Source organism: Gasterosteus aculeatus, chromosome 12, assembly GCF_964276395.1.
Source record: "Gasterosteus aculeatus chromosome 12, fGasAcu3.hap1.1, whole genome shotgun sequence".
Lineage (NCBI taxonomy): Eukaryota > Metazoa > Chordata > Actinopteri > Perciformes > Gasterosteidae > Gasterosteus > Gasterosteus aculeatus.
The window spans coordinates 334,687-347,863 of NC_135700.1; the positions used below are offsets into that span (position 1 = coordinate 334,687).

Genomic DNA, 13,177 nt, shown 5'->3' on the forward strand with positions numbered 1-13,177 from the left:
CCCAGCCGTATAAATATTTAGTGTAAATGCTATAAATATTGGTGTGAAGGCTGGGAGGAAGGAAAATCTGTGCTTTTTTTTTTGGGATTGAAAAGTTGTCAACTTATACCTCTTGAAAAAAAGACATAAAGTCTCTCACTTGAATACCCAGGTTTATTTAGCCAAATGAAAGAGCGTAGTTTATCTGTAGTGTTACACTTAATAGGAGCCAAACCTCAGGAATACAAAACTACGTTCAAGTTAGAGTGATTTTATATTCTGTCATTGGACACATCATTTACAGCAGGGAACAAGCACACATATCAATGTGACAGGATGTGAAGGTGGGGCTCACTAAGCAGGGGGGACACAAAGGATAGATTGCTGACAGTGATGGGTTTGTCCCAACAAGGAGAGGCAGATGATAAAAACCCACATTGGGAATGATAGCATTACTAATTTGTGGCAAAATTGTCAGAAACATAAATCCAGCTGCATTTAGCTGCTGAGTAATGGTATGAAGCAATTTGTTTTCATATATGCCCTTTCTTAGCTATATGGAGAGTTATAACACATTCCAATTGAAGAAAATACCAATAGAACTGTTTGAACTTAGTCCATTCGTCAACTCACAAAAGGGGAATGTTTATGGTTGTTTTTGGAAGAGCAGTGTAGCAATTCATCAGCAGAGCTGCTCCCTTTGCCCACACATCATGTTCACGGTTTTTAGGACAATTCTGCAATTAAGCCTATCATATGGCATGCAGTATTAATACTATATGAGTTGTGAGACATTAGCTGACCTCTGGTAGGACGATAAAGGCTCCAGTCATGATCGTAAGGACGATGTTGATCCCAAACAACCATCGGAGGAAGATGAAGTAGGAGGCCACGCCCGACCCAAAGTGACCTCAACGAGACACAAGAAACATCTGACTGAGTTGTTGGCATGTTGGACGGTCCCTCATTCTACTATATATTTCAGTTCTCTGAAAAGGACTAACACCCTAAATGAGCATCGCGAAGGACGACTGGACTTTAGCTCCAGCTGAGTCAAGAACTGTAATGTTCTGTCGACTGTCATTACATTCTGTGGCGAGTAGAGAGGGTGCTAAACCTTCTACCTGTCTCTCACATCCCCATCCTGACTCGTCTGCTTAAAACAGTTTTACCTTTAGTCAGCACGTTACTGGATATTATTAATAGCACATGTACCACAGTCCTTCAATGTGGCGCAAATCAAACTTCTTGAACAACCCGCTCATGATGCAAAGATGTTGGTTAGCTATAGATGTCTAATACTTCCTTTCTCTTTACGATTCTTGAACAAGCAGTTGCAAATCTGTTGTGTGACGTCCTGCACAGCGATGGTTTATTTGAAGTACATCATAGCACAGAAACAACAGTGGTGAAAATTCCTCGTACGTGGCTAACTGAGTTAGCCGGATCATTGTCAGGATGAGATGACGTGGATCAGGCTTTTCGGTTCCCCGAAGCAGGTTTGTCTAAATCACCACAGCAACACATGGAAAAACTTCATCTGAGCTGCTGGATTAGTTCATCAGTCCCAGGAAAAAAAGGGCAGCTCACTTCCTCATTGATGGAGGAGCGACATCAGTTAGATGAACGTTCTATAGGGAGAAACTTCTCCCAGATCATAAAAGACCCGAACACCACACGCTGCAGCCGAACGTCTACTGTCCCGCAGACTGTCTCACACACTCTCTCATGTCTCACACACTGTCTCTCATACTGTCTCACACACTGTCTCACACTGTCCCACGGACTGTCTCCCGTTGTCTCTCATACTGTCTCACACACTCTCATGTCTCACACAGTGACTCTCACACTGTCCTGTCTGTACAGTGTTGCGATGCAGAGAACATCTGGAAAGCCGCTGCATGTCGTGCTCTTGGTAAAGTTCTGTTGGTTTTCTTTGTCTCTTAATAAACTTCTGGATGTTCCACATTTCACTGCATCAATTGATCAAATGTCTGATTATGAACAATGGATATATAATGATTCTCACATACACATTCACACACATCTAATAAAACTCCTATGTAATCTACACATACATAAGATACAGTACATATATCCCATTCATTCGTATCAGTGTGACATCCTCTGTCCAGAAACCATCATATCGGACAGGAAAAACTCCCCAAACAATGAAAAAGTATTTGATGGGGAGAATAAAGGGAAGAAACCTTTAGAGACACAGGACGATCCTCCCTGGGATGGACAGACTGCGATGGACGGACAACGTAAAATATGTATAATACGTTCAATTCATCTGACAAAAATGATTCAGATGAACATATTATCTCATCATGTGTTCATGATCATCTCCTGCTCGTCAGGGGGGAAAAAGACGCTCTTCCTTTAAGTTTATTTGCCGTTATACTGTTAAAAATCCTGGTTTCTAACGTAAGACGACTGACATCTGGTTCAAACTAACGAGACGGTTTGAGCGCCGATCCGCCTCCGAGGAACTGAGATAGCCTGATGTCAATCATCTCGGTAATTTGAGCTGGATAATCGGACATTTGATCGACTTACTTTAACCACGTACGAGGAACAGGGCACATCTTACTTCTGAGGAAATGTTATATATATATATATATATATATATATATTTTTTTTAACCACGTGTCAGGCGAAGGGCCGTTCATCGCTGCTCGCAGCTTTAATTCTTTATTAGGAGTGTCAGCATAAACGTGTGAATCTATGCGATTAACTGCAACATTTGCAAGTGTCTAAAATACACGTTTTCTAAAGTGATTAGTCATTACTTTTTAGTCTCTTTTAGATTTAGTCTTTAGGAGAAAAACATATTCATTAAACAACATTGTAACAACAACAGCTTTCATTAATCGCCAATAATCGAGATGAATTTCAAAATGTGCATTTAATTAGTTAATTTAAAAAAAAAATCTATTGACAGCCCTATTTATTATTATTATTAGAATCATTTTCCTCACATACAAGGCACTAACTGGTCTCACTGTCTTAGCTTAAGGAGCTTATAGTACCCTATTATCTTACTAGAGAGCAGCACTCCAAGTAACCCAGCATTTATGTGGTTCCAAGGGTTTTAAAGTAGAACGGCTGTCAAGACCTTCAGTTATCAAGCTCCACTTTTGTAGATCCAGCTACCACTTTCATTCTAAGGGTGGCCACACACTCACCTCATTTCAGAGTCGGCTAAAGACTTTCCTCTTTGATTGTGCCTATAGTTAGGGCTGGCTCAGGTTAGCCAGGACCAGCCTTCAGAGAAGCTGCTGTAGGCCTCGACTGCCTGGGGACTTCCGAGGATGGACTGAGGTCCTCTCTTCTCCCTCCTTCTACATGAATTCATGTCCCATTATTAGACACCCCAAACTCTTATCTAATGGCTGGTCCAGACTAACTTGAGCCAGCCAACTCAATCAGCACTCACTCTCGGTCCATCCGGACATGTTTTTCTGACAACAAATTTCTCAGAGAAAGCAGGTGGTACATGTTTTTCAAACTGCCGGTAGAGTCCGATTAGCGTCTGGAGAATATCTTGGCTTCTTGATACTTTGACTTCATAACATTACATTCCATGTCATTTAGCTGACGCTTATCCAAAGTGACTTACAATAAGTGCATTCAACCATACGGATACAAACCGAGAAGAACAAGAAACGAGCAATTGCGGTGCAATTTCATCAATTAAGCCAATTTACAACTTGCTATCAGTAAGAGCCAATATAAGTACAATTTAAGTGTTACACTTCGTTTAGTGTTTTTAGTCAAACTAAAGACACACCTCTTCAGACTATAGTTGAATTCATAGTGATGTTTTTGCATTTAATTGGATAAAAGCTACCACACTTATTTCCGTCCTCTTGATGTTTGACTAACAAGAAGACGAAGGGTAGGTGTGACATGTATTAACTGATTAGAGCTAAATTATGAATTGAATATAAAATAAAATATATCATTACTGGTATTCATTCTGTAGAAGAAACACATGACTCACTTTCAATTTTCTTGATCCTCACCTCCCAGGGAATGAACAGAACCACGATGTTGTAAAGCACACGTGAAAGTTTCTTCAGCAGCTGCAGAAGAAGAAACCACTTACTTACTCAGCACTGAATAACACACAGTAATTGAGCATGCAAAAATGATAAAAGCAATGGTGTTATATTAACATCATTTGTTTTTGTAGTACTTGGTCCACAATAACTTTAACGATTCCTCCAAACCTCACAAAATGTGTGTGTGAAAAGGTCTGTGCTCAGCTGCAGGGGAGAGATGTGTGGGAGGGGTTTAGGTCTGATCCACCAGAACCTGGTTCCACATGGGGCTTTGGTAGAAGCAAAGTGGGGGAAGATAAGCTGCGCGCATGGGGATGTTCACATATATTTTGTTGTTCGAGTGGAAATAAAACACATGGGCCAAGTATTCAGACCCTTTGCTGTGACACTCATATTTAACTCATATGCTGTCCATTTCTTCTGATCCTCCTTGAGATGGTTCTACTTCTTTATTGGAGTCCTGCTGTGTTTAAGTAAACTGGATTGGACTAGGAAAAGGCACACACCTGTCTATATAAGACCTTGCAGCTCACCTTACATGTCAGAGCAAATGAGAATCATGAGGTCGAAGGAACTGCCCAAGGAGCTCAGAGACAGAATTGTGGCAAGGCACAGATCTGGCCAAGGTTACAAAAGAATTCCTGCACCACTCACGGTTCCTAAGAGCACAGTGGCCTGTGCCCAATACAATCCCAACAGTGAAACATGGTGCTGGTGGTGGCAGCATCGTGCTATGGGGGTGTTTTTCAGCTGAAGTTGCAATTGAAGGATAGATGAATGCGGCCAAGTACAGAGATATCTTGGACGAAAACCTCACCCAGAGTGCTCAGGACCTCAGACTGGGCCGACGGTTCACCTTCCAACAAGACAATGGCTTCGGAACAACTCTGAGACAATTCTTGACTGGCCCAGCCAGAGCCCTAACCTAAACCCGATTGAGCATCTCTGGAGAGACCTGAAAATGTCTGTCCACCTTCTGACGCAAGTGGGGAGGATCTGTAAGGAAGAATGGCAGAGGATCCCCAAATCCAGGTGTGAAAAACTTGTATCATTCCCAAGAAGACTCATGGCTGTACTAGCTCAAAAGGGTGCTACACTCTTGCAAACTTTCCACAAAGACAAGGCACTTTGCAGAAAATGTCTAGGTCTGGGATGTGTACCAGGTTACGCCGTTTGACACACTAAAGAACGCCCTTTCCTCTCCTCCTGTGTTAGGCATGTACGACCCGAACAGAGACATTAAGGTGTCAGCAGACGCATCGTCTTATAGCTTTAGAGGTATTCTTTTCTAGATGTGGGCAGATGAATGGAAGCCTATTGCTTATGCATTGCGGCCACTTACTCCAACGGAACAGCAATACGCACAGGTGGAAAAGGAATTTCACATGAGCCTGTGGACGGTTCTGGAATTTCCTGATAGGGAAACATTTTCTGCCTGGAGACGACCATGAACCTCTCGTCAAACTGCTTGGAACACAAGCACTGGATCTTCTTCCACTGAGAATCTAGTGCTTTAGGATGAGACTAATGTGCTTTACACTAAAGTCACGCTCTCCTAACGAATCAGGCATGTCAACAGAAGAGCATGAGCTGATCGAGAGCCCCAACATTTATGTGGACTGTTTGATGCAAAGTCTACAAGCCAGTCCCACATACATGTAAAATCTCAGGGAGCAGCTAAAAAGCTGACCGTGTCTGGTCGTGAGTCATGGCACTGTGCACAGAAGGATGGCCTGTACTGAGAAGGCAAGAACCTTTGCCAACGAGCCACTGGCAAGCGTGAGCTACACTCACAGTGAATGATGGCTTACTGTTGAAGAACAACCGGTTGCATAAATGGTTAAAAGAGGAGCAGCATTGTACACACACCTAGCAATCATGTGTGTGTATTTACATGTGTACTTGCATGCATGATGCATATTCTTGTATTCTTTTATTTCTTGTGTAGCCCATTGGAGAAAATGATCAGCACTACAGCCATTGGAGGGCACGGTACTCTTGTCAAGAGGGAAACAGGAAGTGGACTTTGTTCTGCTCACGTGACTGACCCGTGGAGCAGTACATGTTTTTACAAATGTCCATTTAAATGTGTATGTTTGTTTTTCAGATGAGGCCACGAGGCTACTGACGCTTAGACATTGTGCATCTCTGTGTGTGGTACACACTAAACACATGAGTTATTGTTTATTGTGCATCAGTGTTCGCACAGATCCAATGTGTGGGGGCTGATACGGACAACACACATCGCTAGATACAACTATACACACTAGATACCACTATACACACTAGATACAACTATACACACTACATGTCACGGTGTGGTTTATCTCCTCTTATTTTGTAGTTTCCGGCCTGCCTTTCTGCCCTGGTTCCTGTGTGCGGTTTGTGTGTGTGTGAGAGGGACAGAGACGGAGGAGAGCAGGGAAAGGAAATGCAGCTGAACGAATACGCTGCGTGATTTAAATAGCGGTTAAAATAAATAAATACACCAAACAGAATGTGTGGCGCAGTACGTCACACCTCTAATGCTGCTGTGATCCACATCCAATAAAGCTTAAATAAATGAACACTGTGTGTTCGGTTCTCATCCAGCGTTACAACATCTTTAGTCTCACAAGCACCATCTGTCTCTCCGGCTGCTGGAGATGCCGACGCCTTGGTTTCCCCTTGATGATCATGACCACAATGCCCCATGGATCAATAAAAACAATGTATCCTCACACAGTATTTTATAGGATATCTTAAGAAAATATATTTAGTAAATTTCTGTGCGTTCTTCTGCAAATGTCCAGAAACATGAGCCGTCATTGCGCCTGTAGGAGCCCCAAGAGTTTAGGAAACAAAAGTACTTTGTGTAGTTTAATGACAAATACGGCGACATCTGGTTTGATATGGGACACGGGGACCAGTCTCTACCTGAACGCCTCCATTTATTTATCCTACTAGGGACAACAAGCTGTTTTTCATTCTTTACAAAGATGTGTGATCAAATACATACTGTGAATGAATGACTGACATACATACATCAGCTCCTGCAGTCTGGTAGCCTCTGGTTCTGGTGAGACGGCCCTCATACTTCAGGACAATCTCTCTGGCCTGCCTGGGACACAGAGACACACAGTTGGTAGCTCACTAAGTACATGTACTAACACACTGGTGGATCAAATACTACTGTACATTTACACCTCTAGTACTACTAATAGATTGCCCTTGTTTTCATCCTGTGGGATGTGCTTATTATGGGTTAGATAACTGAACGCTGGGTGATGGTTTCACAGGGTGTCTTGTTAACAGTCGTCGCCCCAACGTGAAAGTCAATCTTCAAAACACAGGGAGGGAAATCCAGAACCAATTCAACAGGGTACTAAAACCCAGATCCTTCTAAAATCAGTAAAGCTTCTTACCGGTTCCATTATAACGGGTAAAAACAACGGTTTAGCTTTATGGTGACCCAGCACCGGGGGCATCCGAGAGGACAATGAGCCATGTATGAATCAATGGACACTCTGACTCTTCTAGGGAACAAACTGGACTTTTTACAATTGTGGCATACGTAGGGTTTGTTTGGTAATATTCTATTGTCAGTGAGGAGTGTAAGTATAGAGCATTGGATTCGGCAGAGCAGCAGGTGTTGCAGTGAGAGTAATCGCAGACATTCAGCCTGAGATTAAAGAGGGTGTAAAAACGCAGGCTTGCATCCCTTCCCTGATGACGGTAATAAAAGCTCTGCAGTAATAACAAACGGCCCATATAAAACCTGTTATCCATGGCACATACTCAGCACATCCTGAGCTCTCTACCGGCTCTGCGTTCCACTAGTGTGATAACATTCAGTCAACTGTTCTGTGTGTGGTCACGCAGCACTGTGCTATTGTATATTTATCCTTTAATATCGTATTTTTATTCAATCATATTTATATTGGATATTTGTAATAGTTCCGATATGGTAGTTATATCATATTAGAATATTGTTTTATATATATATATATATATATATATATATATATGTTTCCCACAGATCCAACATCAATGTGTGGCGGCCGGTGTTGAATCTGTGGCGCACCGCCACAAATTAGTCTGTGTGTGGGAAACACAGCATATATAGTTATATAAATATTCATTAATATACTGAATAGTTTGAATAAGGTCCTTATTATGTGTTACTGTTGGAAGTTATAATGCATTGAATCATACTGGGATGTTTACTGAAACTGGCCCTACCCCCAAAAACACACCAGCCACTGCTGCATGTGGACAGTCACACGTTTATGCGTCATTTGGATGCTGTACCTGGCACAATGCTGAACCATTTACCAAAGACATGCTGCTGTACATGGGACAAGGGGCTATAAATGCTTATGTCTTTGTGACATGTGGCCGCGGAGCGCGTCGCCCTGCCGGTGGTCGAAGCCCCGCGTTAAACCCCCCCGGCTGCCGCAGCGCTTTTCCCGCTGGGCACGTTGTCTCGATCCCGACCGCATCGCACGTCCGTGTCCCTTGCACTTATTATTTTTGTTTTATTTTTATTTTTTAGGATATATTTTTTCACGTTCCGAATCTAATGTCTAACTATTCTGACAAATAAAACGTTCTTTGAAATAGGTTTTTGTTTTTTACTACGCTAATACATAGTCATTATGTTATCAGTGGCATAAAATGGTCTGAAAACTGCAATTATCACTGTGTTCCTAACAATGTCTCCAAAACTATTAAATATTAACATTAATTAAACTTTATTTAAATATTAAACAGATTAAACTATTACGGTGCAAAAGCAAATATATTTTTGTTAGGGCTGTCAATAGATTAATAAAAAATTAACTAATTAATCACACATTTTGAAATTCATTAATCTTGATTAACGGCGATTAATGAATGTGGGTGTTACAATGTTGTTGCACAGAAAGTTTTGCACTTGAAGAAATAGTGCCAGGGAACCTAATACACACAGCAACCGTTATTGTTCAGAAGGCATTTGGCATGAAAGTGCTGTAGGGAAATCTGTGTCTTGTCAAACTCTGGTCAGCACAAAAGGTAAACTAATAAGGAAGAGATCAGTTAGATAGTATCTCTGGATGCATTTCAGTAACGCAGTAATATACACAGTTATCATACCTCTAGAGGTTTTGTTCAGTGAGCAGTGAGTCATTCTCACTTTAAATATTAACATATATAAAGAACTTTAATTGAGAAAAGTAGCTTTGTGAGTGTGTGTATGTGTGTTAAGAGCAGAAGAGTAAACTGTCTACAGATAGAGACGGAACAATCACACTTGGTGGTACTTTAGGACTTTGAGCTTGCGTCTCATTGGCCAGGGTCTGGTCCGAATGTTGGCGATGATCTCCTTCTGGTATTGAATGTTCTGGAACATCTCCTCTGGGTCATTGCTTTCCACCCGCTCATCCTCTTTGTCGTCTTCATCTGAGGAGCTACAGGAGAAGACACAGTGGAACAATGAAAGGGGGACCTGTCGGCTAACATTGTAAAGACAACAAAATAAAGAATATTATCTTAGTGACTCTTTTTGACTGTCCCTTGAGATCTGATGAAACCCACTAGTTTGTACCCACTCGGTACAGCTTCCTTAAGACAGCTATTCCAAGCAGTTCAATAGAACTTGTTGTATATACTATTTAAGTTACACTCTAAAAAATGTCACCGTAAATTACCACTAACTTACTGGCAGCAAGGATGCCAAGAATTTACCGTCATTTTACAATATAATACCGTAAATGATTTTTACACTATGCTACCGTGAAATGGATTACAGTAAATTGGCGTGAACTTTACTGTCAGTTAACGGTAAAATACTGGCAGTGGATGCCAGTAATTTGCTGTTTTTTTATGGTACACTGCCATAGAATACAGCATGTTACCGTATAATGGATTACTGTATGTTACTGTAAACTTGAACCATTTTTACTGTGAATTAACTGCAAATTACTGGCAGTCGACGCTAGTAACTTACTGTTTTATTTACAGTTCCCTACCGTAATATACGGTATGTTGCCATATATTGGATTACAGTTTGTTACCATAGGATTACGGTTTTTGTGTTATAAATACCAGAATGTTACCGTTTACTTATAACCGTATACTTTTGCATTTAATTCCCCACAAATTAAAGAAAGACAACCAAACTCATTTCGGTCATAGTGGTTGGAGTTTATTAGATGCCTTTAAGACAAAAAATGTTAAACATTTGTACCCAAGATCAAAACATGAAATATGCCGCATGTATACAATAATAAAAAATGAATCATAAAATTAACAATACGCTATGGAACACTTTCTATTGACCGCAGCAAACGGCTGGCGTCCTTAATCCAGAGTCTCTGTAAAACAAACCAAAATAAAATATTTAGAAACACTGTCATTGGAAAATATTAAAAGTTGAGGAAGACAACAAGATGTAAGGAAGGAGAATGTTAATCATGTCAGGAAAATAACACTTACCAACGTTACTTGGAGAGACGAGCCAATGAGAAACTCCTCCCATGTTGAACTGACTGGTGTTCTGGATGAACTGAGATTACACGTCTGACGTCACGTTCAGGAGCAGTCAGTAATCTTTACATTCCGGCCACTGAAACGAAGACATAGGCGGTGCATGGGATAGGGAGGGTGTGCAGCGCAAGGTCGCCGGTTCAAATCCTGGCTGCTCCCTGTGCCAAGTCAAAGTGTCCCTGAGCAAGACACCTAACCCCCAATTACTCCACATAGAAGGATGTCAAACCTTGGGCGCGTTGGATAACAGTGACAGCTGCATGTATAGTAATGTCCTGAGAGTCAAAGACTTACAGGACCTGTTTTTCAGTGGCTGACATGGGTATTAAACTACAACAGATGTAGATGGATTGTGATTCACTGCACTTGTATGTGTATTTCCACCACTTCGTAAAATATATGTAACTTGCAGTTGAATTACGGTAGTCTGCTGTTATCGTAAATTGACAGCATTAACTGTTTATTCATGACATTGGCCGTTAATTTACAAGCAAGGGATGGAAATGTAACTGTATGTTACAGTTATTGTGACATACTGTAAGATACCGTTATAAATGCACCGTAAATTTACAGCAATTTGTTACACTGTATGCTAATATATATATATATATATATATATATATATATATATATATATATATATATATATATATATATTAGATTAATGTGGCTGCAAACGGACAACTTAAAGCAGCGCCATGCTGCTAGGCTACGCTCATGGCTGCTACTGAGCATACTGGCATTTCCCGTCCTGCTGAAACTGCATGTTGAACGGCACCTTGTAGACTGCCGAGGGCCGCCACCACGTAGTAATATTCTGTCGTGTTCGCTGTAATGTCTCTGAGGGCAAACTGTGCCTCAGCTTGTGCAAACCACACTGACGCTTGCGTCTCCCAAAACTCTCACGCAATTAGAGGGAAACTGCGTGCGTCGACATGCTCTCTGGAAGCGTCCAGTAGAGGTCAGGGTCACCAATGTCGTCCTCGTGCAGTCCCCTACAGGGACATTGTTGGCACTTCAAATACAGCCTTCAGATGATGGAGAGCTGAGAGCAATGTGCACGAGGACAGCAGGAAGAGTCGCTAGTTCAACATGTTCCACTCAGTGGAATTCGGCTTCTGAGATGATCAAATGGGTAGTTTTGTGTTTGAAATAACATTAACAATTAAACAACGGTGTCTAATCTACATGATTTTCTAAAGAACTCATTACTTGTAAGATTTAGTCTTAGTCAAAAGCAAACGTTCATTAATCCCGATTAATGAATTTCCAAATGTGCCATTAATTATTTTTTGTTTCTATTTCTATAGTCTATCTATTGACAGCCCTACTATATATAAATACATGCTTGGATATATTTATACTGTATAGTTGTTAAAGGTTCTCTTGATAAATGTTCGACTGCTGGCAAGTCTTTAACTATCTGGTGAATGGGATAATCACAATGAGTGCAGATCAATACTGTCTATTGGGTAATAAATAAGGAAGGAGATTTACAAAAGGATGCATGCAGGGTAACATGCAGGTTTACATGTGGGTAGGACTGCAGATACACCCCCTCTACCTTGATGAAACCGGGCCCCAGCAGAGGAGAACATCCCCTGACCGCTGTGGCCAAAGAAGAGCAGAGTGCAACACCTGCGGCTTCGCATGAGGTCAGAGACAAAGAAACGGCACATTGACGTAACATTCGTCTTTTCCGCCGCAGTTTCTCCCGTTTTCTAATGTTACCTTCTTTCTGCATGCAGAAACCCCCGAATCATGAGAAGGAAATGAGAGGAAACAGATACAAACACCACCACACACTTTGTGGGACAGAAGGGAAGATTTAGAAAGATGTGTGTCCGCTTATTGTTTTAGGTTTAATAATCAAAGGGATTATAAATCCTGTGCAGCATCTCGGAATGGGTACATCATTTGAGAAGAAATAACGAAATGAACATATGATATAACCTCAGTAGCATGAAATTATTCATCACTGTTACAAATACAGGCAAAGGATTTTGGCTGCTTTATACTCCAAACCCAAACAAGGCTTAAATTCTCTGTAATTCTCAGCTTAATAAAGCTATATGCTCCATCAGCACCACGCTATTATTTATAAAATAATGGTTGATGTTACATGAAGGAAAAAGTAAAGAAATTGCATTCTGTTGTGTCATTTCCTTCCACACATCTGTCATGTGTACATTTAGCAGTCAATCGCTTTCATAACTTGTGTGATTAATAAACTAAAATCCGTTGGATGACAGTTGAGGGTGACACAGGAAACTCTTTGTATAATGACTAATTATATATATATATTATATATTATAAGCATTTAAAGACTCAACGAGATGGAAACGATAGTGTGACACAGAGAGAGAGAAACAGAGATCCAGCCAAATAAGAAGGGAGATAGAGGAGAGTAGACTCACCCTTGCTGGTGGTTCTGGTAGGCTGAATAAATCCTTCTGGAGTTCTTCCTGATGCTTTTGTGCCTCCTGGCTGCAGACAGAGACCTGATGCTGCCAACTGAGGGCTCAGACACCGGACTCATGCTGCGTGCAGGTCCGGGTGCTCAGGACTGGACTGAGGTGACTGCAGTGGAGCTGGACCCCACTGGAACATCACACACCACC

At 41.3% G+C, this 13,177-nt stretch overlaps 1 protein-coding gene across 1 annotated transcript in view; it reads right to left on the minus strand.

The window, feature by feature from the left end:
• The window catches only part of tmc3 (transmembrane channel like 3), a 60,973-nt gene extending 47,796 nt beyond the window's left edge, over nucleotides 1-13,177 (minus strand). Inside the window, exons 1-5 of the mRNA XM_040198614.2 lie at nucleotides 12,974-13,177; nucleotides 9,332-9,478; nucleotides 7,074-7,149; nucleotides 3,989-4,070; nucleotides 783-889 (exon numbers count right to left, since the gene is read on the minus strand). Coding sequence (XP_040054548.2) covers nucleotides 783-889; nucleotides 3,989-4,070; nucleotides 7,074-7,149; nucleotides 9,332-9,478; nucleotides 12,974-13,095 — 534 coding nt within the window. The 5' untranslated portion in view covers nucleotides 13,096-13,177. The remainder of the gene's footprint in view (nucleotides 1-782; nucleotides 890-3,988; nucleotides 4,071-7,073; nucleotides 7,150-9,331; nucleotides 9,479-12,973) is intronic.